This window comes from Leptonychotes weddellii, chromosome 16 (assembly GCF_054177405.1).
Source record: "Leptonychotes weddellii isolate Sample4059 chromosome 16, ASM5417740v2, whole genome shotgun sequence".
NCBI classification, from domain to species: Eukaryota; Metazoa; Chordata; class Mammalia; order Carnivora; family Phocidae; genus Leptonychotes; species Leptonychotes weddellii.
Window position 1 is genome coordinate 1,929,778 of NC_138384.1, and position 26,632 is coordinate 1,956,409.

Below are 26,632 nucleotides of genomic sequence, written 5' to 3' on the forward strand. Positions count from 1 at the left end.
CTAAAACTCCTAGGCAGGAACACTACTGTTTTGATGATCTGTGATTGGATGAACTCATCAATCTCAGTTGGTTAATATCCCTTTTTTTCTCCTTGGTAAGGTTTTAAAAAAATTCAAGAACAGATGCATTTTTCTAGTCTTACACAGACAGTTTCATTCCAAATGTCTCCTGAGAAGCGTACACCATATACAGGAATCCATCTTCGTCCTTCTCACTTTCATACACTTCAGAAATCGGCGTGGACACACTCACCATGCTGTGTCCATTCACTAGCAGGAAGAAGGCTTGATTAGCGTTGAGCTGTAAGCGTCTCCTATTGAAAGAGACACCAACACATCAATATGCAGGGGACATGGAAAAATATCACCTACCCCCACTGATAGAAAAGTATAAAGCTTTTGTGAATGCTGCTTCTGGCAAAATAATGTGTGTGCCTACAGATGAGGACTCTCCTAAAACTTCTCATAAAGCATAGGACATGTCCTAGGATTACATTCATGACTGATATTAGTGGTAATTCTTAGTAGGTTATTACTACTGTATTCCCCAGGCCAGTTTTAAATTAGTATGCTCTCTGAATAGCCATTAGTGTCTAATGAAATAGTTCAAACTATAATTTACAAACTATTTATTACCATTTTACCAAGTCTACATTATCTTTTACTAATTTTGCCATACAAAACTTGTAAACTTTTCTGATTAAGAGACATCTGGGGGAGCCTGGGTGGCCCAGTCAGTTAAGCATCTGCCTTCGGCTCGGCTCATGATCCCAGGGTCCCGGGATCGAGCCCCGCATCAGGCTCTCTGCTCAGCAGGGAGCCTGCTTCTCCCTCTCTTTGCCTGCCACTCTGCCTACTTGTGCGCGCTCTCTCTCTCTGTCAAATAAATAAATAAAATCGTTAAGAGAGAGACAACGTCTACACTAGATGTTATGATGAAAGAATCTAAGAGACAGGAAACCCAGCAGATAAGAAAAAGAACTCAGGAAGGAAGGAAACATCTTTAGGTTTTATTAAGCTTGCACAGATGTTAACTAAAGATTTATCTGTAAGTCTGATACAGAATGAGCAGTTACCCAAAGAAATAGAAAAAAAAAAGGGTGATTAAATACCTAATGATCTTGATGAGCTCACTCATGTTGACATGATCAGGTACAAGGAATTTGGTTTTGTCCAGGACAGGAAGTTGCTTCTCACCCTTGTACCGTTCTATTATCACCTAGAAGAGCAGCCAGACGAGAGATTTTAAAATAACCATTAACAATGAAGAGATGAAATACTTTCTATGTTGTAACTGGCACATACCAAAACGGGGTTTGAAATAGAAACAGCACATTTGTTAGTTTCCCCATAGATCTCCTGCAAATAGTGATCATTTATTAGCTTAGACTCTATCCCTTACAGAATATAGTACACAAGACAAATTGGCTGCCTCCAGGGAGGTGAGCAGGGTGGTGAAAGAAGTTTGCTATATATTTTTTGTTATTTGGAACCATGAAAATATACTAACTAGTCAGAAAAGAGCAGATGCTAGGTACCAGCTTGGAGTGTAAGCTCTGAATCTATGTCAATTGCAATACCACTATTTCCTCTGAAATGTGTGAGATCTTTATTACGGTAATACACTCAAATGTCTTTTTCATACTAGACTGGTTTCTCTACTTGATGTGGAAAAAGTCCTAAGTAAATATCTGATAAGTAGAGACAATGATCAGCTGGCTCTGGAGACAAATTTTGCACAGAAAGACTTGAAGATTCTTTCATTTTGACAAAATACTCCTTATATTTCTTTAATGAGTTTTAAGAGTCAAGAATCTTGCACTATGCAGGGAACAAAAATAGTTCCACATCATGAACCGAAATAAATTCATTAGCTCCTTGCCATACTTCCTTTCCACAGAGGACAATTTCTCCCCTAGTTCGAAGCCACCACAAAAGCCGGCCAGAGTGCTGACCGCCTGTGCCTCATCATCTTCTGAGTACCACAGACACTCTTCTCCAGGTAAAGCAACTCTCCACCCTGCCACGACGACGAGAAGTTGAGAGACAGGAATGGAATTCTTTGCATAATGTTAGAAAAGGGGAAGATACTTGTCTGTACATTGTTCCACTATATATGGGACCCACAGGGGTTCTGTATAAGGCCAAATCAAACTGCTATTCCCTTCCTTGTTAAGATCAAGGACTTTGATCCATCGGGTGTGTTCAGAACACGGTAGCCACAAGGGAGAATCAGTAGATAAGACTACTTTTGCCTGGGTTTGAAAGATCAGAGGCAATACAGAAATCTTTTTTTTTTTCCCAAAGATTTTATTTATTTGACAGAGATAGCGACAGAGGGAACACAAGCAGGGGGAGTGGGAGAGGGAGAAGCAGGCTTCCTGCCGAGCAGAGAGCCCGTCGTGGGACTCAATCCCAGGACCCTGGGATCATGACCTGAGCCCAAGGAGGACGCTTGACGACTGAGCCACCCAGGCGCCCGGCAATACAGAAATCTTAACTTTGGGGCGCCTGGGTGGCTCAGATGGTTAAGCATCTGCCTTTGGCTCAGTTCTTGATCTCCAGGTCCTGGGATCGAGTCCCACAACGGGCTCCCAGCTCAGCGGGGAGCCTGCTTCTCCCTCTGCCTCTCCCCCTGCTTGTGCTGTGTCTCTCCCTTTCAAATGAATAAATAAAATCTTTAAAAAAAAAAAAAAAAATCTTAAATTCCTGCTTCAGGAAGAGGCAGAAGCAGTCAGAATGAGAAGAAGATCTCCCGACCTTAGACCCGCTTCATTAAAGGAAGACACAACAGCATCCTGGGGACACAGGACAGCATGGCCTTGGGAACTCCCTCCTCCTCTCAGGTGTCCCTGACTCTCCAGTGCTGTTGATCTTCATGAAAACAATCCCCTATAAATGACTGGTTGACTTTTCAGTTATTTTTTTCTTTTTCCTGTACTTTTTTAATTTGGGAGAGAAGACACGTTAAGTCATGAGTAAGTCATTTGGCTAGACCTGAAAAGTGCCTTCTCGAGTGCTGCATCTAGACAGCAGTATTATAGACAGGAGCGAAGGAAGAAAAAGCCGTCCTTGGGGAGTGGAGAACGGGGACTGGAGAGCCAGCAAGCTGCCTGTCCATCCATGCTATCCCCAATAAGGAGCGCTTGTAAACTTGTTTAGGAGCCACAAGCACTTATGTGGAAGTATGAGTATGTGATTTCTGCAAAAACCCTGGAACTGCTAGCAGAAAAGAGGACTGCTAATGTACGCAGATACTCATGTTTTCAAAAGGAGGCTGCAGAACAAATCCTGGCAGACTGCTGGGCTATTCGTTTCCAATAGCTAGCCCCAAAAAGTGAAGAAAACCTTAAAATTAAGGAAATCCCCGGGCCATATGTTGACCCCAAATATAAGGACAGACTGAAACTTCTAGGCAGTCCAAGGAAAACAGAGACTGTGTCTTTTACCGTCGAATCCTATAGTTGGCAAACTGCTGGGCAGACCCATCTTATCTTTTCTGTGTACCTTACAGCCCCAACCCCCTGGACCTTTTCTCTTTCCCCTCAGTTTAGTCTGAGGGGACACATCAGAAAGCCAAACATGAAAGCTTGTACAGAATTTTTAACAGTGGAGTGTCTGGTCTGTAGCATTTGTAGGAGATAACAACCATGTATACAGAACTAGGCAAATCTTTCCAACTACTACATGGGATGGGATTCTCTTCCCATTTTACAGATAAGGATGTGGCAGCCCCTTTCAGAATTTTAGTAACTAGCTCAACATCACTCAGTAACCTTGAACCTAAGGCCTGAACTCAGCCTCTATCTGAAACCAGAAGTTCCTCTTAACCACTTCTCCCTAGACCTGGTGCCTCAACAGAAACCTTTTTAGAGTCTGCCAGCAAAGGATTTGGGGTACAGGGTATTGCTACCTGGGCACGGCAAAAAGCATCTGAGGCACCTACACGTGACAAGAAAGAGCAATGTCTTTCCTCCATCTCCTGCAGAGCAGCCAAATACAACAGACTTCTCTGGGGCATCAAAAAAAAGCCTGGAATGTACAGTCACATTTCAATCCTGAGAGCTGATTTTCCTACTGCAGTATTCCTTCCTTTAGCAGAGAGCGGACACTTCCTTCCACTGTAAAATACAAACAGTTCTAGCCCCTCTGTCCCTTTCCCCCCAAGTAAACACATTTGACTTGTGAAGTGTGTAACATTAAGGCAGCAAACTCAGACTCAGGAGGAAACAGAATGTGCTTAGATCAAAGAACTGTATATTAAGATACCTCAAATTCTAGGTCATGAAGTTGACACTGGGGTTACTCGTCTGAGGAGCTCTGTAGAAACCTGTCACATAGTCACACACACACACACACACACACACACACACACACACACACACACGTACTAAAGTACTTAAGCAATGCTCTCTTCTGCGCACACTGTTAACGACTGAAACACAGGTGCCGGAGACTACCTACTGGGATTTTGGTAGGATGCTGCTCTCGGATAAGTCGGACATCTTCTACTCTTTGCTCTGCAACGAAAAGGAAGAGACATAGGCATTATTAAGGGCCCAAATGCAGCTTCTTTCCTGCACTTTTACTGGTGGTTTCTGTATCTAAATTCACCTATCCCTAGCTGTGACAGACCAGAGCAGTAAGGTCATCTTCCCTAGAACGGAGAGGAGCCACACGTGGCGCAAGTTGGTATGTAACGTCAAACACAATTTCCATGTAAACCAACATGCACTTACACCGCTCTCACAGGTAGTGTGACACAAGACCAAGAGTACAGAATTTCTAGTTTCAAGGGTTTGGGACCCCAGGCTTAGAGTCAAATGTAAACAGCAGATTAACTGCATGGCATTACCGATCTTTCCTCCAACGACTCCCACAACCGGTCAATTTTTGTGAATATTTCGAAGTTTAAGCTGGTATAGGAATCTAAGATAAGCCATAGGCTCTTCAATGCAAGTTTCTCTTATTACTTCCTGCTTTTCAATGATACGGTGCTTAATGGAAAAGAAACTGCCCAAAAGAGATATGGGGCAGGGAAAATGCCCTATTTGACTTTTAAATAGTTTTGCTCAGGGACGCCTGGGTGGCTCAGTCCTTCAAGCGTCTGCCTTCAGGTCGGGTCACCATCCCAGGACCCTGGGATTGAGTCCCGCAGCAGGCTCCTTGCTTAGCAGGGAGCCTGCTGCTCCCCGTGCTTGTGCTCTCTCTGATTAAAAAGAAATAGTTTTAAACAAATAATACATTATATGTTAAAAAAAAAAAAAGAAGAAGATAGCAGGAGGGGAAGAATGAAGGGGGGGAAATCGAGGGGGAGATGAACCATGAGAGACAATGGACTCTGAAAAACAAACTGAGGGTTCTAGAGGGGAGGGGAGTGGGCAGATGGGTTAGCCTGGTGATGGGTATTAAAGAGGGCATGTATTGAATGGAGCACTGGGTGTTATACGCAAACAATGAATCATGGAACACTACATCAAAAACTAATGATGTAACGTATGGTGATTAACATAACATAATAATAATGAAAAAAATATACACACTGTCAAAGTTAAAAAAAAAAAAATAGTTTTGCTCAGTGCCTGCCTCCTCCCACCCCCCATCCAAAAAGTTTAAAGCACAATGTCTACTGTTGAATACTTTTTTTGGAGAGTATCTCTGTATTCCTCTCAATATAATCACTTACATGAATGATCAATGTCATGGACTTCCTGGGAAGTCCTGGTGGCTTCAGAAGAAAGATGCTATGATCTATGTGAATATATTCTACCACTGCCTATTTTTTTGATCTAAAAAAAACCATTCAGTATCATTCCTCTTAAAAATGACTAATTCCCATGTTCAAATATGAACATATAGGTTCTATTTCTATTTTCCCACCCAACATTTCTAAATCAGCTTCTAAGATAAAATTACTAACATATCTGCTATAGAAGAGGACTGCAAACTCAGGGATTCCTAGCAGCGTGCATTCCTATTCAGTACGAGAAAATAGAGATAAAATTTAGTTATTGTTAATAATAAGCTTAGCCTAGTGGTCTATAATATAGTGATTAATAACAAAAAATATGTACTTGGTCCTGGCAGAGCTTCTAAGACCACTGAAATTTTCTAAATGATAAGAGTAGTACTAAAAAAAAAAAAAAAAAAAAGAGTGGTACTGATAAGGGCCATCTCTTGTTATTCATAGCAAACCCCAATCAACCATATCTGAATTTATGTTAATGAAGTGACTTTTGGAAAGCTCCTAAGGATGGGGACTGGTTGCCAGGGAGAAAGAACAGTGATTTGGGGTTTGAAATGTTCAGACCCACCCCAATCACCAGGGAGGGGAAAGGGGCTTGGAGGACGACCTAATCACCGATGGCCAATGATTTAACCAGTCATGCCCATGTAATGAAAACTCCATCAAAAGGATGGGGTTTAGGGCTTCCAGGTGCTGGAAGAGTGGCACATACCAAACTCCACAGGGACTGAAGCTCCTGTGCTCAGGACTCTTCCCGACACTACCCTATGTGCTTTTCATCAGGATGTTCATTTGTATGCTTGAATATTCTTTGTAATAAGCCAGTAATCTAGCAAATAAACAGTTTTCCTGTGACACATTCCAGCAATTTAATTAAACATGAGGGGGTCATAGGAACCTCTGATCTATAGCCAGTTGGTAAAAAGCACAAGTAACAAACTGTACTTGCAATTAGTGTTTGGAATGGTGAGTGAGGAGGGGCAATATTGTGGGGCTGAACTCAACCTGTTGGATCTGAGGCTATCACCAGGTAAACAGAATTAGAATTGAGTTAAACTGTAGGAGAGGCATCAGTCGGTTGAGCATTCAACTCAGTCTCAGGGTCATCAGTTCAAGCCCCACATTGGGTGTAGAGGTTACTCAAAAAATAAATAAAAATTTTTTTTTTAAATTCTAGGACCGCCAGCTGAATTGCTTGATATGTGGAAAACCCACACATCTAGGGTCCAGAGTGAAGCAGTTAATTAGTAGAATATGGAGAGTAAAGGAAACACAGGAGGAGGAGGATTTTTTCCGAGGCATTATCCTTCAAATCCTTCTCTAATTCTGAGGGTGTCACTGATTCCCCTTCAATGTTTCTCTCAGCTTTGAGACCTGTCCCTCTGTCTGTCCTACCCCAGGAAAAGGTGCTCTACCATCTAGATTTACCTCTCAACCCTCTTCACAACAAAAACCTCCATTTTGTCAGCTAAGATTATTTCAGAGGTTAGAGGAAATCACAATTAATTCACTCTAGCGGGGCGCCTGGGTGGCTCAGTTGGTTAAGCGACTGCCTTCGGCTCAGGTCATGATCCTGGAGTCCCGGGATCGAGTCCCGCATCGGGCTCCCTGCTTGGCAGGGAGTCTGCTTCTCCCTCTGACCCTCCCCCTCTCATGCTCTCCCTCTCTCTGTCATTCTCGCTCTCAAATAAATAAATAAAATTAAAAAAAAAAAAAAAATTCACTCTAGCAAATGAATGGTAATTCTTTAATAAATCCTGGAATAGGCTTCACATTTAAAAGCGCATCCTAACTGGGGGGTGCCTGGGTGGCTAGTCGGTTAAGCATCTGGACTCTTGATTTCCAGTCTGGTCGCGATCTCAGGGTGGTGAGATTGAGCCCCATGTCAGTCAGGCTCTGTGCTCAGCGCAGAGTCTGCTTAACATTCTCTCTCTCTCAAATTAAAAAAAAAAAGCTTATCCTAATAAATCTGAACGTTAAGTGGAAACATTCAGACAGAAGGGGGAGTTTTTTAATATAAGGAAATAGGTTTGTTTTGGCAAGTGGAAAATGAAAAAAACAAAATAGGCTTAAATGTGAGGCTTCAATTCTGAAACTATAATTTCTATACTATAGTATCAAAAGTTTATCTTGATTTATCCCCAAAATACGGCCCAAAAAAGACAAAAATCATTATTTTTATTAAAGGCAGAAAGTCTCATAGGAGTGTCACAACTATCTTGGCCAGCTGCAGTGAAAACCCAGTGGTAAGCCTGGAGCAATTGAGCAAATACGGTATATGCCTGTGCCTCACTCTTCTTTTTTTTTTTTTTAAGACTTTATTTCTTTGACAGAGAGAGACACAGCAAGAGAGGGAACACAAGCAGGGGGAGTGGGAGAGGGAGAAGCAGGCTTCCCGCCGAGCAGGGAGCCGGATGCGGGGCTCAATCCCAGAACCCTGGGATCATGACCTGAGCCGAAAGCAGACGCTCAACGACTGAGCCACCCAGGCGCCCCTGTGCCTCACTCTTCTGAGTAGACAGCTATTTTCAGAGACTAACAGTATATTTAACAAAAACATTACTACCAACACAAATCAAAGGCACATATGAGCAATTCTTTTACTTATTTTTTTTTAAATGTTGTAATGACCTGTTTATTATTTGTCTTCCTCAAAGGAGTGCCCCTGGCAGCCAGGGACCCACTTCTATCATCTTTGTATTTACCAAGGGCTCAGCCTTGCACACAGAAGATGGTTAATAAACAAATTAAAGTTGTAAAATGGAAATAAAACACTCTTCCAAATGCGTATCAAGATATATTTCCCAGATTCCTTTTCTCCTGTCTCTAAGAACCCTTATAAGACTTACAAACATAAGAATAGAGGAAGGGAGTTAAGGTGTCTTATTTTTACCAACATATCATTTGCAAAGTTGCTTTGAGATTCCCTGGGGTATTTAAAGTATAACTTTATTTAACTGAGTGAAATGGAAGCATAGTATTGCCCCCATCTGTCTATAAATCATAAAAATAATACCCAACTCAATGAGTAACAACACAGCTTCAGTTCATGGAGTGCTATCAACGTTTTGGCATAAACCTTGCTCTACAGTCTACCTATTAGAGTAGGTGGAGCTATTTATCCTAGACCAACACATAAACTTCCCCCAAGACATGCTAACTTTTTTGATATTAATGGAGAAGTTTAAATCTGCTCACCACTAAATCACAGCAGAACAGTGTCATTAAATAAACTTGGGCAATCCCAGAAGCTGAAGCAAAATTATTACATTTGAGCATACCAAATCCAGAATTATTTGCTCAAACACAACTCTGGAAGTTCATAAAATTTTTCCACAGACCTGCAAAGACACACTATGCCTTTTGACTTAGTGTTGGCCCATCTCATGTACTGAAAATGATGGCTACCTACTGGAGGCTGGGAAAATACAGGGCAGGGAGAAGATAAAGTGCAAGTCTAGACTCTACCACTAGGTGGACCATGATCTTCACCTCTCTGGGCCCCACCCAGTTTCTTCAGCTACAAAAAGAAGGGGCTGTTTTGGGTGAGCCCCAAGGTCCACTTCAACCCTCTCAATCTTAGTAGAAGATATAAGCAGAGCTATATTCAATTCTGAATTATGCTAAACTCACTCACTTGGAAAGAGAAAGAACTGCTCAAGATAAGTGGGGCTGCTCTTAGGTTCTACAGAAGGGGTTCTTTCCAAAGAATTGATTTCCCTCATTTACTGGGCTACAAATCAGTGAAAATTGTCAGCAGTGGAGCAAGGAAAGGTAGTAGCCATTAAATGATATTTGATCTTTTTTCTGCTAAATGACTATTAAAGAGATCTTTTTAAAGGGGGTAAGGGGGGCGCGTGGGTAGCTCAGTCGGTTAAGCATCTGCCTCTGGCTCAGGTCATGATCTCAGGGTCCTGGGATGGAGCCCTGCATTGGGCTCCCTGCTCAGCGGGAAGCCTCCTTCTCCCTCTCCCTCTGCTGCTCCCCCTGCTTGTGCTCTCTCACTGTCAAATAAATAAAATCTTTAAAAAAAAAAAAGGAGAGGGGGAGTAAAGGTGAGCTATGGGGCAAGCCCACAAACAGTATTTATAAGATGTACTAACAGGGAAAAAAAATGGGGGCATTCCTGGTTTACCCCCCTGGTTCACCCCCAGGGCCGCAGGTTCGGTGAATTAGAATACGTTAATCTCATCACTTTTCCTACTCTTACCACCTACTCCTCAGAGATTTTTCTAGAATAACCTAAAAATACTCTAAGCAAAAGGAAAATAACTATAGTTTCAGTCATGAGAAAATAAGCATCTTTCCCACACAAATGTCCCCAGTTAACTTCTATTGTGTGTGTTTTTTTTTTTTAAAGTAAGCTCTATGTTCAATGTCGGGCTGGAACTCACAATCCCAAGATCAAGAGCTTGAACTCAATCAAGAGTCATATGCTCCATCCACTAAGCCAGCCAGGCGCCCCTCAGTTAACTTTCAAATGCAAGAGTCAGTGAAGACAGAAGCCCGATACATGAGGAAATCTGCTTCAGATGCTGCTCTCAGTGCTGAATAAAAGCTAAATATTGAGAGTTCACAAGGTCATTGAAGAGAAAATTTCCAGCAAAACGCACATCCAAGTGTTGCTAAATAACAAACTGCCCCAAGAGACTGAAAAGGTATGCTTGGCAGCTTCTCAGGACCAAGCAATCAAATAATTACTAGTAACGAGATCTACACCACCACGTCCAAGCTGTATGAACGCTCAACTCTTTGTAGACTTCAGGCAAGGAAACAAAAGGAGTGCAGTGTTGCTGCCGGAGACCCTAAAGACGACGACCTCAGGGAACTCCCCTGAGCTGCTACAAACACCCCCACCCACACGCTGCCCGGGGGGCCACGCTGTTAGTGCAGGGTTTTCTTGCTTCGAGGGAACACCAGTCACTTCCTTATCTTCGTTTTTCTGGTGGAGTAAATATTGTGATAACGTTACTTTCAGTTTCACCAAATGCTAGGAAACCCAAAGCGGGTTTCTAGCCTGAACTGGGAAAGGCGTGATTTACTGCTGGAGGAAAAGTACGAATGCAATGGCAAGCCAAAAAGAAAAGCCACGGACCCTAGCTCTCCTGCAGCAAACAGGATCCAGACGCGCCGCCACACCCGGTCTACACTGGAGGGCGCAGGGAAGCGTACAAAGCTCCACCTCCGGGGCTCCTCCACACTCCTCCTCTCAAGCAAGGTACGGACGTTTGTAAGCGACCACGTGGGACCAAGGCGCCTTACCTGGGAATGATTCACTTGCATACAAGTGTCATCACTTCAAAGACCTGTCACAGCCTGGCCTACGGGCCGGCCTCCCCCACGGCACCCTCCTCACGCGGGTCTGCGCCTCCGGAGGGGCAGCGACCCCCGGCCTGCAGGGCTGATACAGAACCCAGCACACAACCGGGCCACGGCTGCGGGGGACCAAAAAGGTGATTCAGCAGCTCCGCCGCGGCGCGCCCTGGACGGACAGGCGCCCTCGACGGCGACCCGGCCGCGGTGGGGGTGGCGGGCCTTCCTGGTCGGACCGCGCACCGGCCCTGACCCCGACCCGCTCGGCGAACGAACGCCATCGCCCGCGACACAGCCGGGGGGGTGTTGGAGGGGGGCTCCCAGGGTCCCACCCGCTGAGGCCCCGGCCTCCCAGCCCACGCCGGCCCCGGCCCCGACCCGGAGCGGACGGACGGCCGCCCTCGCCCGAGACCCGGCCCGGGGGGGGGGGGGCTTCCTGGGTTCGCTTGCGACACGGCCGATGGGGGGGGGCTCCCTGGGTCCGACCGCTCAGGCCCCGGCCCCCCGGCCCTACGTCGGCCCCTGGCCCCGACCCGGAGCGGGCGGACGGCCGCCCTCGCCCGAGACCCGGCCGACCGAGGGAGGGGACTTCCAGGGTCCGACCCCTCTCAGGCCCCGGCCCCCTCAACCCCTCAGGCCCCCCCGGCCCCGACACCGATCCCCTCAGCCCTCGGTCAACCCCGACTCTCCCCACCCCCCGACTCCACAACGCCGTCGGCCCCCGGCCCCTCAGCCGTCCCCCCGGTCCGCCGTCGCCATCCCCGGCCACCTTAGGTCCTCGCCTCCGACCCTCCTGAGTCCCACCCCGTCCAGCCCCACATGAAACCCCGTTGCCCCCTCAGCCCGCCGTCGGCCCTCGCCCCGGCCGTCGCCGACCCCAGCCGCCCTGGGTCGCCGCTTCAGCGCCCCCTCCGGCGCGCGCACCACCCCCCACGCCGCGGCACCCACCGAAGGTGCGGCGCTGCTTGAAGGTCTTCTCAGACGGCATGGCGCGGGCGGCGAAGCGGAGGCGGTGAGGCGGAGGGTCCCGGCTGCTGCAGGCGGTGGCGGCGGCAGCAGAAGCTCCTCGACTGTGGCGACAGCGACTTCCCTTGTGTCTCTTCAGCCCGCAGCTGCGTCAGGTGACCGGCGCGGCGTCCCGGGGGGCGGGGCCAAGGCCGTTTGCCGCCGCCGCCATGGCGGGCGTGGCGGAAGCGGGGCCGCGCGCGTGCGCAGAGGAGACCCCGCGGTGCGCAGGCGCGCGGGTCGGGCCGGACCGGGTGCCGAGGTCCAGGCGCGGCCGCAGGAGGGTGGGTGCGCCTCCCGCGCCGAAGTCCCGCGTGGTCCACCTCCTCCTGTTGACCCCGCGTCGCTTGTGTGCCGCCTCCGTGTGCCGATGGCCGAGAAAGCTCCGGCCCGAAAATACAGTCGTTGCGTGCTCCCGCCGCAGCGCCACGGGTCTGGGGGCTGCCGGTTGCTCGTCTAGAGTGGGTACCTGTCGCTGCTGTGTGTTTAGGGAACTGCGCCCATGTGGCCCCGGGGAGTTGGGGCCTGGCGGCCGCCCGCTCACACCCCCTCGAGCTCCCCGCCGCCGAGCATCCTCCCGAGCCTCAGAGTTCTCTGTGAACCGGCAGTAACATTGGAGGGTGTCAGGTGCTTGGAGAGGAGCCTGCAGACTGCAGACCGTTCGTTTACCGCACGTCCCCACGTCTACTGGACGTGCACCTGGGTGGACAGCGCTGCAGTCCTAGGCTGGGCTGCTTTGTAATACCTAATACTTTGAAACATTACCATAGCTCCCGACCTCTTACCCCTCTGTTTGTGGGAGCCTTTCTTATAGGATCGTTTGATAGAGTAATTGGATTGTGTTGTATACATTATTAGGCAAACATACAAAACATGCTAAAATATATTCCTCAGAGTGGTTTCAATGTAGCTGGGATTTCTTTCCTTACAGAGAAGCCAAACATGTTGCAGATCCTTGTATAATTATTCTCCCAGACCAGAACAATGATGTTTGCTGTAGCTCTTCATCCTGCTGTTTACTAGACAACAGTGCATTGTGCATGTGTCACTTTCTGTCAGGTGTTCTCCCCTCTTTGTAATCGTTATTTACCTTGAAAAACCTCTGAATCAACAGCACTTAAACATTCTCTCTGGTTTCAAAGTTCCAAAGGAAAGCTTCAAGCTCCAAGTGTACCATCTTGGTTGCTTTGTATTTATTCTGTGAAAATTGGAAAAAAAATTTTCATTCAGTGCTTATTATGGAACTACCTTTTGCCAAACAAAATAATCAGGGTTGAAGTCTTAAAAGAGAGTGCGCGGGCACCTGGGTGGTTCAGTCCGTTGGCTGCGGGACTCCTGATTTTGTCTCAGGTCATGATCTTCTGGTTGTGAGATCCAGTGTCAGACTCCCTAAGCGGGAAGTCTGCTTGAGATTCTCTGATTCTCTCTCCCTCTGCCTCAGCTCCCTCTGCTCTAGCACCCCCTGCTCTTTCTCTCTTTCTCTAAAATAAATCAATAAACCTAAAAAAAAAAAAAAAAAAAAGACTGTGGACTGTTTGCTGCTTTCTTTTCTGGAGTTTTTTTTTTTTTTTTTGATATTTATTGATTGGTGAGCTGCGTTCTTGGCTTAATTGCTATTTTGTAAGAAATGGACTTTTTGTTCTCTTGCTGGACAACTGTTCCAAATGCAAGAGGGAAAAAAAAATCAATTAGCTGGCATATGGAGGTTGGGGGAAGGGAAGGAGAGTTTCATATTTCCCTAGTCCCTTAGGCATCCATAAAGCTTTACCAAATTACCCCAGGCCTTGGGTTCACAGCCACAGAGGGATAGGCTTCAAGGGCTGTGCTAGTGATGGGACAGGATCACTATGATTTTTAAGTACTGAAGTCCACATTAACAGTGACTGCCAAAATCTTCCCCTAACCTTGAATTCCTACTTGCATCTAAAACCACACCTCCTGGGGTGCCTGGGTGGCTCAGATGGTTGGGCGTCTGCCTTCGGCTCAGGTCATGATCCTGGGGTCCTGGGATCGAGCCCCACATCGAGCCCCACATCGAGCCCCACATCGGGCTCCTGGCTCAGCGGGAAGCCTGCTTCTGCCTCTCCCACTGCTCATGCTCTCTCTCTCTCTGTGTCTCAAATGAATAAATAAAATCTTTAAAAAAAATAATAAAATAAAATAAAACCACATCTCCCTATGTGTTTCTCAGGAAATCATCCAAGGCTGTGGGCATGTAAAGGTGTCTCATAAGGATAATCTCCATGTAAGAATAGCATATTCATAATATATAAATTATATCTAAAATTTATTAACTTATATTAACATACAAAGAAGTAACTTAGAAAACTTTCATGTGCCCTCAGATTGCAGTTTAATAGAAGTCTGAGGTAGTGAACAATTTTCAGAGTGGCAAATTAATATTCATGAATTATTTTAAGCTAGTTAATATAAGCATAGCATGATTTATTTTTAAGTGAATAACAAATATTACTGTTCCTTAAAATAATCCATATAAAGTAGAAAAGCAAGAACACATCTTTCAAATTTATTAAATGTTTTCTCCAGGAATCTCATGGTGACTTTATACTATCAAACTATTACTCTAGAAAGCCAGGTGGTATTTTAAATAACTCGACCCTCTTCCCTTTTCCATAATATGAAATGACCATAATTGTGAGGAAAATAAGGTAACCACTAAAAACTGAACATGACGCCCCCAGCATTAGTAAGGTGACATGGTTGTAAATCATACTGTCTAGCTATTTCTAAGAATCTGTTAAATGAGGCATGAAACATTAACCTGCAGTGCAGGACACATTGTTTTTGCCACACACAACATGGAGGACAAGTCAAACCAAGAAGTTGTTCAGGTCCCCAGGCCGGCCTGGCCTGTCCCACCTCTCCTCTTTCTGATTGGAAGAGATATTCCAGCCCCGAGGATGTCTGGGCAACTATTGGCCTGCTGTCCTATCATTCCTGTGTCATCTCTTTGCTCTTTGGAACAAGTAAACAAACAAGTATTGCTTAAGAGTGGCCGCAGGCACTATTCTCAGAAAGGATTTAGTCAGGAGGATTTTGAAGTTGACCCTCAGTAGGTTACGGTGCTTAGGAGTGTCTTCGCTTGCTCCTCGGAGGTACGATCAGCAGCTGGGAGGGGCACCGTTTTTCAGCGCTTCCTCTCGCCATGAGGCTGTGTCTGGTGGACAACTTCAGAAATCTGCAAGCGAGCGCATGCGGGAAAGCCATCACAAATCACTCACATAATCTCACATTATTTCTGAAATGAGCATGAGCAGCTATTTTGGCGTTCCACAGGTTTTTTTGTTTGTTTAATTCTAAGCAAATTCTCAAGGATTGCTTTTTTTTCCCTTTTTCTTCCTTTTTTTGCCCATATATGGGACTGTTAAGGGAGGCATCTCTTGGGAGTCTATGGGCCCTCTTGTTTGGCCTTTGAATATTTTTCTTTTTTTCCATTACCTTGGCTGTTTCTTCTGAGCAGTGGGTAAGATGCCACTTTTCACATCTGGACTGTGAGAACTAGAATGGGTAAAGTTAACAGTTTACTCAGGTCCAAGAAATACTAGTTTCTGGGACTTCTGGGGAACCAACAGAAAAATATCCTGCCCTGTAATTTGCTTATCTCCTTAGATGTTATCGGTTCTCCATAACAAAGAGTTAATTATTATAGTCTCATCTAGTGTTAAAACAAATGATCTCTTTTATCAACCATATCCTCCTTAGTGTTCTTTGTATGGGATACGTTATATATAAGGGACTATAAAAGCATTCAGGACACACAAAGCTTTCAGGATTCAGTGTGTAATAATTACCTGCTACCCGAGACCTTTCCCCTTGGGTTCCTTCCTGACAACAGGGGTTACCCATGCTCCCACAGCTATGTTTCTTTCTATTCTGGTTAGCACTAATTCAATCCTTCCACATCCTGGGGTGGGTTATTGTACACAGCCTTCTGTTATTCCTGCCCTCAAGGATATACGGATATAGATAGGTCTTCCTAACTGTTGGATAGTTGCATAATCCAAACTATAAACAGAATAGTTTAACCATTTTGGGAAGTCTGGGTGGCGATTAAGCATCTGCCTTCAACTCAGGTTGTGATCCAGATCCCAGGGTCCTGGGGTCAAGCCCTGAGTCCAGCTCCCTGCTTGCCTAGGGAGCCTGTTTCTCCTTCTCCCTCTGCCCCTCCCCTTGCTTGTGCTCTCCCTCTCTCTCTCTCTCCCTCTCATGAATAAACAGAATCTTAAAAAAAAATAGTTTAACCATTCTTCTGACAAAAATTTAACCAAATTACTTTGTACATGTATACAAGTCTAAGCTCCTCTGGGAGAAAATTGCCTACTGGGGGGTAGACAGATTTAGAAACAAAACAAAACAAAAATGTAACAGGGGCAAGGATTATATTTTAGAACCTATGGATCCATGCAGAACATAGCACATAGTCTAGTTGGGCATTCTGCAAAAATTTATCACATTAGTTCAGGTATTTTTGCTTGCTGAAATACTTCCCAGCTTGGATTATAATGCTGATCCACCAGGCTTCTCTAAATCTGTTTGGTTCATATTTCTCACTTTTTAGTCTTTTAGCCAGTTTTTTTTTTTTTTCCATTCAACATTGAGTCAGTAAACACTCATTGACTGCATGATGTGTGTTAGCATATTTACCACCTGACAAGAGATACATCTAGGGAGATTGGTACAAAGGCAGCAAGTGTTTATAATAAAACAATGTGATGGTGCTGTGAAAAGGGGAACATCCTACCTTGGAGATGCTATTTGGGGACAAGCAGGAAGGGGGTTGGCTCTTTAATGGCACGGAGTGAGGAGATGGGTCTTCCTGGCAGAGGAGACCGCTTGAGCAAAGTCAAGAGATGGGACTAGGCTGATGGATGACCTTTGGATTATCAGGTGGCTCCTCTGGAGAGATGGCCAGGAGGCTAGACTGGGCAATTATGTGTGATGTGATAAGGAGTCAGTGGGGCCATTAAATACCTTTAAATAGGTGAGTGCCACAGTGAGTCTGATTTTGCTCATGTGTTACTATCTGCAGGAGAGTTGTGAAACCAGCATGGAGGCTGGACTGAAAAGCCGGCTGGGGCAGCGAGGTCAGTTAGCTGTTGTTTTTCAATTGTGTGGACCTAAGTGGGTCAAGATTTAATTTAGGACATACCGTTTTGTTATTTTTGTTAGAGATTCGCTTCCCCCATTACCGGATTCCCTCTCTCCCACCTTGAGACCTCCCTACAGAGGCGGTAGTGAATAGTGAGGAATTTGTGGGAACTGGCAGGGTCATTAATTTTCTATCTGATTAGCAAGATCACCCTTGCCCAGAAACACTGAGCCGGCCAGGGCATTCTAGGCTTCCCTTTAGACTGGGCAATTCCTCCAGCGCTTCAGGGCTGTGTTGTAGAGAGGTTCCTGTAACCACACCCACAGTCAGGGGCCTGACTCTCTGGAAACAACTAATTAACTACAGTTTCTTGTTGTTGTGAGCTATTTAAGGTAAGCCACAGTCACGAGATGGCTTTACACATTTCTCCAGTTGGGCCCCACCTTCTAGAACACATGTGCCCCGGGGCACAGTAAACAAGGTAACTAGGGCAGAACCACAACATTAGTATGGACAACGCGGGAGCTGGTGTTTTGATCCGCCAGCTAGCATTTTTCCTTTCATTGCAGTAAGGGTGGAACTGAGTGAATGTCAGATTTTAGATAAAAGAAAGGGGTCTGATAGGCATATGTCAGGGTTCTATTTGGCTTCCGTAGTTCGGAATGCTAGAGAAGTTTGCATCGCTCCACTGGCCACCTAATCACGCCTTATGCGGTCCTGGACGCCATCCTGGGGCAGTCCTTGGAGCCGTGGTGGTAGTCTTGGGACATTCTCCGGAGGGGTGCTGGGGATTCGGGGAAGGGACTTTGGGGAGGCGGCTCCTTGGGACTGTTCTGGGAGGGAACCTCCAGGGGGTCCTCTGGGGCATTCTGGGGGGGATCCTCGGGGATGGTCCTCGGGGCGTCTTGGGGGTGTGAAGGAGGGGAGAACTTCCGGTGGGATCCTCAGGCCGTCCCAGGGGGGCTCTCGGGGGACAACCTCCGGGGCTCCTCGGGCCGTCCTGGCAGCGGCGGTCACGCCGGCCTGCGTCCCACGGCGCGGCGACCTCGGTTAGCGCAGTGGGGAGGGCGTCAGTTCATACTCTGGAGGTGGAGAGTTGGGCCCTCGCGCACGTCCACGGTCAGGAAGGGGCTGCCATCGTGCCATTTTAAGCAGCATTCTTTTCCCGTGCTCCGTCCAGGCGCGGGATCCCGGGCCTGAGACCCGAAGGCGTCAGGTGGTGGCTGGGCCGCGGGAAGCCCATAGGCTCACCCCGCTGCGGGCCGGTCCTGGTCCCTCGTGGTGGGCGGGGCCGAGAGGCGCGGGGGCGTGGCCTGAGGCTCCTGGGCGGGCCCGGCGCTCCCCGCCCTGCTCCCAGGGGCGGGGCTCGGCTCTCTGGCGGCGCGTGCGCATGGGCGGCGGCGGCGCGGCGGCCGTCCCTCGCGCCGGCATGGCGGTGTGCGCTCGCCTCTGCGGTGTGGGCCCGTCGCGGGGATGCCGGCGCCGCCAGCAGCGCCGGGGCCCGGCCGAGACTGCGGCGGCTGACAGCGAGCCGGACACGGACCCGGAGGAGGAGCGCATCGAGGCGGGCGCGGCGGCTCTGTCCGGGGCGCTGGGCGGCCGGGGCGCGGGCCCCCAGTCGCCCCCGCGCTGCTCGCTGCTGGAGCTGCCGCCGGAGCTTCTGGTGGAAATCTTCGCCTCGCTACCCGGCACCGACCTGCCCAGCCTGGCCCAGGTCTGCACCAAGTTCCGGCGCATCCTGCACACCGACACCATCTGGAGGCGGCGCTGCCGGGAGGGTGAGCGCGCAGGGGCGGGGGTCCGGGCGGGCGGGGGTGCCCCAGGGCTCCGGAAGGGGCCCGGCCTCAGATCGGGGGCCTCAGGGGGACGGTCCCGGCCGGGCGGGGGGGCGGTGATTCCGGGGGCCTCTCCCACAAGTCCGGGGCGCGGGGTCTGGGAGAGGTGGAGTCCCGCTCTGGGGGAGCTCTGAGAGGGGTGGGGGTCCCCAGCCGCGGAGACTGGGCTGTGACTGCCCTGGGGCTGGGTTGAGGCCGGGGAGTGAGCTGACGCATGTGGGCATCCTCATCTGTCCTCAGGCCTCGGGAGGCGGAGCTGAGGAGAGCGGAATGGTTAGGGAAGTGGAATGGTTAGGGAGCCCAGGATTGTGGAGGGTCTCCTGAGGGGCAGGTGGAGCCGGGCACTGCCCGAGAGGGTTGAGTTCCCTGTCAGGGATGCTGGTGGCAGGAGTGAGGGTGGTGAATAGTTTTGTAACAAATCCCAGGAGGAAAGACTTATACTTAGTCCGGAGTTCAAGGCTCTCTACGTTTAAACGTTGATAGATCCCAGGTGTTCCATGAGGTCTCCTATTTTGGTAAAAAGAACAGCTGGGAAACAAATCCAAACAATGCAGAACAGCAGCAGGAGGAAAGTAAAAATCATCAGAGACCCCTGCAATCAAAGGTAACCCACTCTTAAAATTTTGGAACACGTCTCCATATGCACATGTAGAGTCCTGTACACATTTTTACTTAAACGGGATCGTACCATATATATTCTTCCCCACACAGTTTAGTATGAAAAAGCTTTGTGGGATTCCACTGCATACATCTGCCACCAGACCAATTAGGCCCTTACCAACTGACTTTTGAGTTTGCAGTTTTTTCTTGTCATCAACAATGCTGTCAAGGCTGCCTTTGTGCAGTTTTGTAGAAATTTGTGCTGTTTACTTCTGCCTTCTAGGACTTCTGAGATTATTTTCTTAGGGTGCACTTCCTCTGAGAGCAGGGTTGTGGGTAATAGGGTATGCACATTGATGGTGTAGATGCCCATTGCCCAGCTGTTGGAAATTGCATCCCCAGAGAGGGTGCGTGAGAAGGCCTCTTTCCTCAGATGCTCCCCAACAAGGGCATCGGTCATCTTATCTCTGCAGTGAAGCTCAATGGTCAAGAGTCCGGAGTTTTAGTCAGCAGGCCAGGCTCAGTTTATGTGCTTTGAGATCTTGGACATGCTTCACCTTCCCAAGTATTTTTGGGAAGTGCTGCTCCTGTAGGGTCACTTTGGGGATTAAATAAGATCACGCACATGAAGCTCTCACCCCCTAAATGGTATTGTTCTACTGTGAGCCATTTTGGCCATTTTATTTCATCTCTTGTGATTCCTTATTTGTGCGTTTTTGTTTATGTCTCTTAAAGCATCTGTTTTTGTCTTACAAATTTGTGAGACCTCTTTGAATATTAGCAGTATTAACCTTTTGTCATATATGTGGCAAGTGCATTTCTTTTGACGTTTTAAAATAGAGGTAAAGAAAGTTCCACATTCTTTGTGAACTCTACCTTTTCATTTGCTTTGTTTTGCTTTTTGTACACCTGTAAGACCCAGATTCTTCACAGGTGTTCCATTGTGCTTTGAGAAGTTTCTCCATCGGTCAGCCAGACCTGTGTGGTGGTTTCTGGTGGGTTTGTCTCTGGGGAAGTGGAACTCATCTAGTTCAACTGTAGAAACAGTAACGACATTTATGTAATCAAAAAAACTTGAAGGTATGGTATGGATTAAAACTCACTGGGGTTAGAGTTCAGGGTGAATTCTTTAGAGTTGCTGATGGAAGTGCAGGAAGCCCTGACGAAGATGTAGAAGGAAGTTGGGGACAGACGCAGGACTGCAGTCCTTGCCTGCTGGGGCACTTCTCAGTTCCGCTTTCCTGGGGCAAGAGTCAATGTGACATTAGAAGCAAGGCACCTTCTCCACCAAGGCAGGCAGACATGCTAGGGAAGAAATTTAAAAAAAGAAAGAAAAGAAAGAAAGACAAAAATGGTAAAAGAGGCATTTTCCTAGTCACCCCCAATAAATAACTGTTAATTCTTTTGTTATGTTTGCTTTTGATTCCTTTACCTTTTTAAATTTTTAACATTTTTAGGTTTTTTATGTTTTTAAAGATTTTATTTATATGAGAGAGAGAGAGAGCACGAGCAGGGGTAGAGGCAGAGGGAGAAGCAGACTGCCACTGAGCGAGGAGCCCCATGTGGGACTCCGTCCTAGGACCCCAAGATCATGACCTGAGCCAAAGTCAGACGCTTAACTGACTGAGCCACCCAGGCGCCCCTTCTCTACCTTTTTTTAAGGAAAACGTCTCAGCTGATACTCACTTCTGATCAGCACTGCCCTTCTTATTCTAAGAAGCAGCCTCTGTCGTGGGTTTAATTTACTTGTGTATACATATGCTTTTGTGTGTCCCCAAATAAAACATTTTGTGATGGTTTAATTTTTAGAAATATATCATTCTGTAAGTCCTGTGCATCTGCTTTTTCCCCTTTTGAATTTGTGTTTTTAAGTTCTGTGTGAATACATTTAAGTCTGGTTCAGTCTTTTTAAATGCTGTGTGGTGGTTCATAATTTGAAGAGACCATGCTTTGTTCCTTCTCTTATTTTTATTTATGTATTTATTTAGTTATATACAGTGTACAGTGAACAATCTTCATGTCTGTTGAATGCAGATGGAATACATGCAGAAGTAGTACTGCTGGGGTGGGGGGCGGTGGGCCGTGAGCCCTGCAGTTTCACTCGGTACTGCCCAGTTACTACGGCTGTGAATTTTAGCTGCTTACCCTCCTGACACTAAAGCATGAGCAGGTGAGTCACAAAAGGTGACATGCAGGTGTTCAGTACGCACCGTCTCACCACAAGGCAGTTGTCATTTCTGGTCCGGCTGCTCCGAGTTACCCCATTTAATCCAGTATGTGCCAAATTCTCTCTACTCTGAATGATTCACCTTTAATTATTTTAATTTGCATGTGTTCGCTAACTGATGAGGATGCACACTTGGAAAATAACATTATTGGCGGTTTGGATTTTTCTTATTTGCTTATCCTTACTCCTTGCCCACTTTCTACCCTATTTTTTTTTTTTTTTTACTGATTTGTGGGTTTTATTTATTTAGTCTGGATAGATTTCTGTTTAATACATTTCAAGACATTTCTTTAATAGTCTATAGTGATAATGCTATTTAACTTCATTTGTAATGACTTGTGAAAGTTACAGTGTTAATCAAACTTACGTATTTTGGGTTTAAGTAATGATTTTCATCTGAAGGTCAGGAAGGTGGTCGCTAGGTCTTCAGTTTCACTAGATCGTTCTGGTAGCCTTAATTTCCAGCTTATCTATGTCAAAAATTGGATGGCTGGCAATCCCATATGGTATTCATAGATGTCTCATAGAGTTAGTCTCATTATATGTATAAGAACAGTCAGGTATGGGATGGGTCTGATCTTAGTTCTCTTAGCTTTCAAAGTTCATCTTTCCTGAACTAGACATTTGGTTAAGGTGAATGTTGATACTGCCAAAGCCCCAAGTCCATTTAGGTAAAAACCAAAGCCCTCCCAGCCTTGGTGGGCAGGAGGCCGGATCTCAGGCTGGTTGAGGAGGTGAGTTGTCTTAGCCCCTCAGCTGTCCTGGAATGGAACCTCTGGGTCTGGTCCAGCTCTGATGGGTATAATGGTGGCTCCATTTTTTAGTGTCTTGGGAGGATGAGTGAGACTAATAAGTGAATTTGCATTGTTTACATGTTTGCTTTCTGTCTTTTGATGATTGGATTTTCCAGAACAGAAAACAAGCAACAAAAATGGGAGTCGGAAAGAGAATAGCACACCCCTGTGTTTTATTGCTTCAAAGAATTTGGGGCCATGACTGACTTTCAGGGGGCAGACAATGCATGTGTGTTTAAGAGCCCTTCCTAAAATGATAGGATGAGTTTGTGGGGGTGGGGGGTAGCGCTAGAAACTTAAAAACGAGGTAGCTATATTTATAATGTTTGGTGAGAAGCTCACAATTTCCAGTGTCCTAACAATAAATCAGTTATTTTTATAGAACTTTGGTCTTTTGCTGCATACTGGAGCTGTTGGGTTAAATATTTTCTAGTGGTATTTCTCTAGGCAGGTGGAAGAAGGTTGCTAGTGAGAAGCCAAGTCCACGCTCCTGATTTAGGGGCAAGCACAAAACAACTAGGTGATATTTATCCTTTTACAGGAAACAAACCGAACCAAGCCCAGCCCCCAGGGCAGGCACAGGCCAGGGTGAGGGTAAACACTTTTTTTGATGCATCACTCTTTTGGCTGCCGGCCTCCTGCAGTTACTTGCATGTGGGGCTATAAATAAGTCATCATTTCTCAGACTTCTGAGGGTAGAAGCCAAGTGCGTTATTTTGCCTTTGACCCTGACAAGGCTTTTCTTCGTTAATACTTCACCATTTACTTGGTGAATTTTGAAGTGTACATTCAGACTGTAGTTCTAAATCAGAATATTCAAATAATAACAAAAGACAAAATTAGAAACAAAGGGAATGCTCATACATGTATTTTCTCTTTCCACACTGAGCTTTAAATACTCAGACACGAGGATTTCATATTATTCAGTTCAGTACCTGTCGGTGTCTGGTTTTGAATTTATAATATATAATTTGCCCATTTCTTCCCTTGATGGTAAATTTTTTTGACACATAGAATGATATTTGTATAATATTTTGATTTGTTTTTTTAAGTCTAAAGCGGGTTTAAATTCCATCATAATTAGGAATAATCTTTTTCCAATAATGTATGATTTTTATGACAGAAATGGGGAATTAAAAACCAGTATTTAATTCTGTCTTTGCAAGCAGAAGAAAATGCTGTGCAAAAAATGAGAAATGTGGCTTTTGTTAAATACAAATAAAATTGGAGGGTCGTCTTGGGAAGAGGTGAACTGGGCAAGTTGTTCGTTTTAAAGGTTGGCTTCAGGGATTTTTGTGATTCCGGTAAAGCGGATCCTTGCTGAGCCCACTGGTTTTGATGGTAGGGTGGGCACGTTGGCAGGTAGATAGATAAACTGTTCAGGGGGTAACACGTCTTAACCACGAGAAGGGGAAACCAGCCCCCCTCCTGTACATGCAGCAGGATCTCAGAACTTGGAGGAAAACCTTTATCTTTTTCTTCTGCTTTGCCACTTGAAGGAACTGCAGTTCTGTTTTTTCAAGTTGAATCTCCTGTGCTGCTTTATGGAGAAACCTCTTCCTTTTCCTCAGCAAAGCAGGAAAGGGAAAAGGACAGTGGTGCCTCGTAGGGGAGCATTTTTCAGATTTCCTTTATTTCAGCCTTAAAAAAGTAAGCTGGAAAGTGAACCTGGTACCCAGAGAGCATCAAGTAAAGATTCCCCCCGGCCATATTTAATTGGACAGACAGTGGTACCTTGCCAAAAAGAATCGATTAGTTGTTAGAGGACCAGGCACCGCCATTGTCACTGTTTTCATAAAGTGATTACGTAATGCATTTGAGGCTCTGGGTTTGTCTTTCTGGCTGGAAAGGGCGTGCAAACACAAGGGTGTCTTTGGGACTTTGCAGAGGAACAAGTCTCCTCTTGAAAACGAAGGCCCTTTCCCGAGATGGGCAGGGTTTGGAACACATGAGTCAGCATCCTTTGCCACCGATACCATTGCTGTCCACCCGGTGGCGATGGAGAGGCTGGTGAACCCGAGCCGGCCAGGCCTGCCGTGGGGTATAAGTGGAGGAGCCGGCAAGTGTCGGAAGTACTAGACAACGTCCGGGGCGAGATGATGGCAGAGTCAGGCTCACAGGCTTCTGTCCTGGTCTCCTACATGGGTGGCGGGACAGTGGGACAGTCAGGAAGGGTGGGCGTCAGCAGGAACGGGTCTCCCTTGGCCAGCAGGTACCTGTCATGGGAGCTGGACTGGGGTCAGAGTCCTGCTGGAAGAGTGCGCTTCTCACAGTGTCCATTGGCACGGAGACTGTTTCTCTTCACGTGGCCTGAATTCGTTGAGAACAAGTCACATTAATCTTGTAGGCGGTTTCAGCCATCCTGGGGAACTGTTAAGCCTCCCAGATAGTCCAGGTGTTTAGTAGGAGACACTTGTGGGCTGTGTCCAGGTTCTGAGTTATACATTCTTCCATCCTAAGATGAGGTGGCTGCAGAGTGTTTTTCCAGATCTGCTACATTCTTTAAAAAAAAAAAAAAAAAAGGCATTTCATGCAGTTACAGTAATAGCTAAGTAGAGCAGTGTGCTGGAGAAGCCCAGGGGTTTAAGTCACTGCTCTGTTGTTGGAGGGCATTCTTGGGTTTTGGCACCCAGTGGCTGTGCCAGGAAACCTGGGGACTGGTTGCCTGACCCCTCCATCCCGCCTGGTGGAGGTCCCCTCCCCCACGAGCCCCCGCCCCTGCCTTTGACTTCTTTTTTAGCCTCAGAAGTAAAAGTGTGAACCATATTTTATTAAGGAGTATAATTATCCCCTAATTTAGTGCAAACAAAAATCAATTTTTCTGATCAAACTGCCTTTTAGTTTTATTTAGAGAACTGTGTGTGTGCACAGCAGGTAGGAAAGAAGCCTCTGGTGCACACTCCAGCCCTTCTTCTCTCGCTCCCTCCTGCTTGCCTGGTACCATGTCTGAGTCACACTATCCTCTCCTCCTGCCTCTGACTTACGTAGTGGTACAGTGGCCTCCCTGTACCCCCCTCCCCCCCCCCGCCACCTGCACTTCCTGGTACATCTCTGCTGGCGGGCCCACAGGTTAATAGTCTGCGCTGGAGCCTCTCCATACCTAAGACTCTTGTGGACTCCCTTCTCCGCCACCTGGCTGCTTTCAGGGCTGGGAGAGAACCCCCCTTTCCAGATGGATCTCGTCTGCCCCCAGACTCTGCAGGTGGTGTCTTAGTGCCGCGCCTGTCCAGCCTGGCAGAGCTCCCTCCTCATGGCATTGACTGGGAGAATGAGACAAGGTCCCCGCTGTGTCAGCCTCCCGGTACCGACACAGTGCCCTGAAGAATGGCGCTCACTTTCTTTGTCACATTCTGCTCCGACGTGCGTGCGCATCTCAGCCCTGACTGCCACGGCTACCATGTCCTTGAATCTCCACCTTCTCCTCCGGGGAAGGGCCCTTGAGAAGCAGAGCTGTGTCTCCTGGGTTCTCCTGCAGTGGGGGGGCAGAGAGAGAAAACCTCTAACCTCCTACTCTAGAGACTGACCAGAGTTAGTGCATGTTCAGAAATGTGCTGTGGGGACAGGACGTTTTTGGTAAAGTCCATCACGCAGCCCTGAGCTCGTCGGACAGGAAAGAGTGTAGAGCGCTTGGCAGCCCCGGGCAGTTAGGTCACAGGAGGCTGCCGCTTACATGTTGACTTGACTCTGCCAAAGTACTAGGCTGTTCTTCCCTCCTGGCAAAACATTTTTCAAATAGCTTTTTGGAAATTTTCTGATTGGAGTATTTGAAGTGGCAATTTAATTTTTTTATTATGGTAACATATACATACAACAAAAATTGCCATTTGGACTATTTTTAATTGTACAGCACTGTGGCGTTCAGTAGTTCAGTACGTTCACATTGTTGTGCAAACACCCCCCCCGCCCCCCGCCCCCTGCCCCCGGCCGCCTCCAGCCCTTGTTCATCTTTCGCACCTGCAGCTCTGTCCCTTTACACACCAGCTGCCCTCCCTCCATCCAGCA

General features: G+C 46.9%; 2 protein-coding genes across 3 annotated transcripts in view; one reads left to right on the forward strand and one right to left on the reverse strand.

Annotated features, from left to right (window-relative positions):
* Window positions 1-6: 6 nt before the first annotated feature.
* Window positions 7-12,187, reverse strand: MAP1LC3B (microtubule associated protein 1 light chain 3 beta). Its single transcript, XM_006734931.3, has 4 exons — window positions 12,008-12,187; window positions 4,465-4,520; window positions 1,113-1,219; window positions 7-314 (listed from the first exon to the last, which is right to left on the reverse strand). Exons 1-4 carry the CDS (start codon window positions 12,045-12,047, stop codon window positions 140-142), a joined length of 378 nt encoding a protein of 125 aa, XP_006734994.1. The 5' UTR covers window positions 12,048-12,187; the 3' UTR covers window positions 7-139.
* A 6,389-nt stretch (window positions 12,188-18,576) lies between these two features.
* Window positions 18,577-26,632, forward strand: part of FBXO31 (F-box protein 31) — a 41,646-nt gene continuing 33,590 nt past the window's right edge. The window contains exon 1 of one of the 2 annotated variants that reach the window (XM_081806266.1): window positions 18,577-18,952. In XM_081806266.1, coding sequence (XP_081662392.1) covers window positions 18,604-18,952 — 349 coding nt within the window. In that variant the 5' untranslated portion in view covers window positions 18,577-18,603. The remainder of the gene's footprint in view (window positions 18,953-26,632) is intronic. The other variant, XM_081806267.1, reaches the window with a different exon arrangement.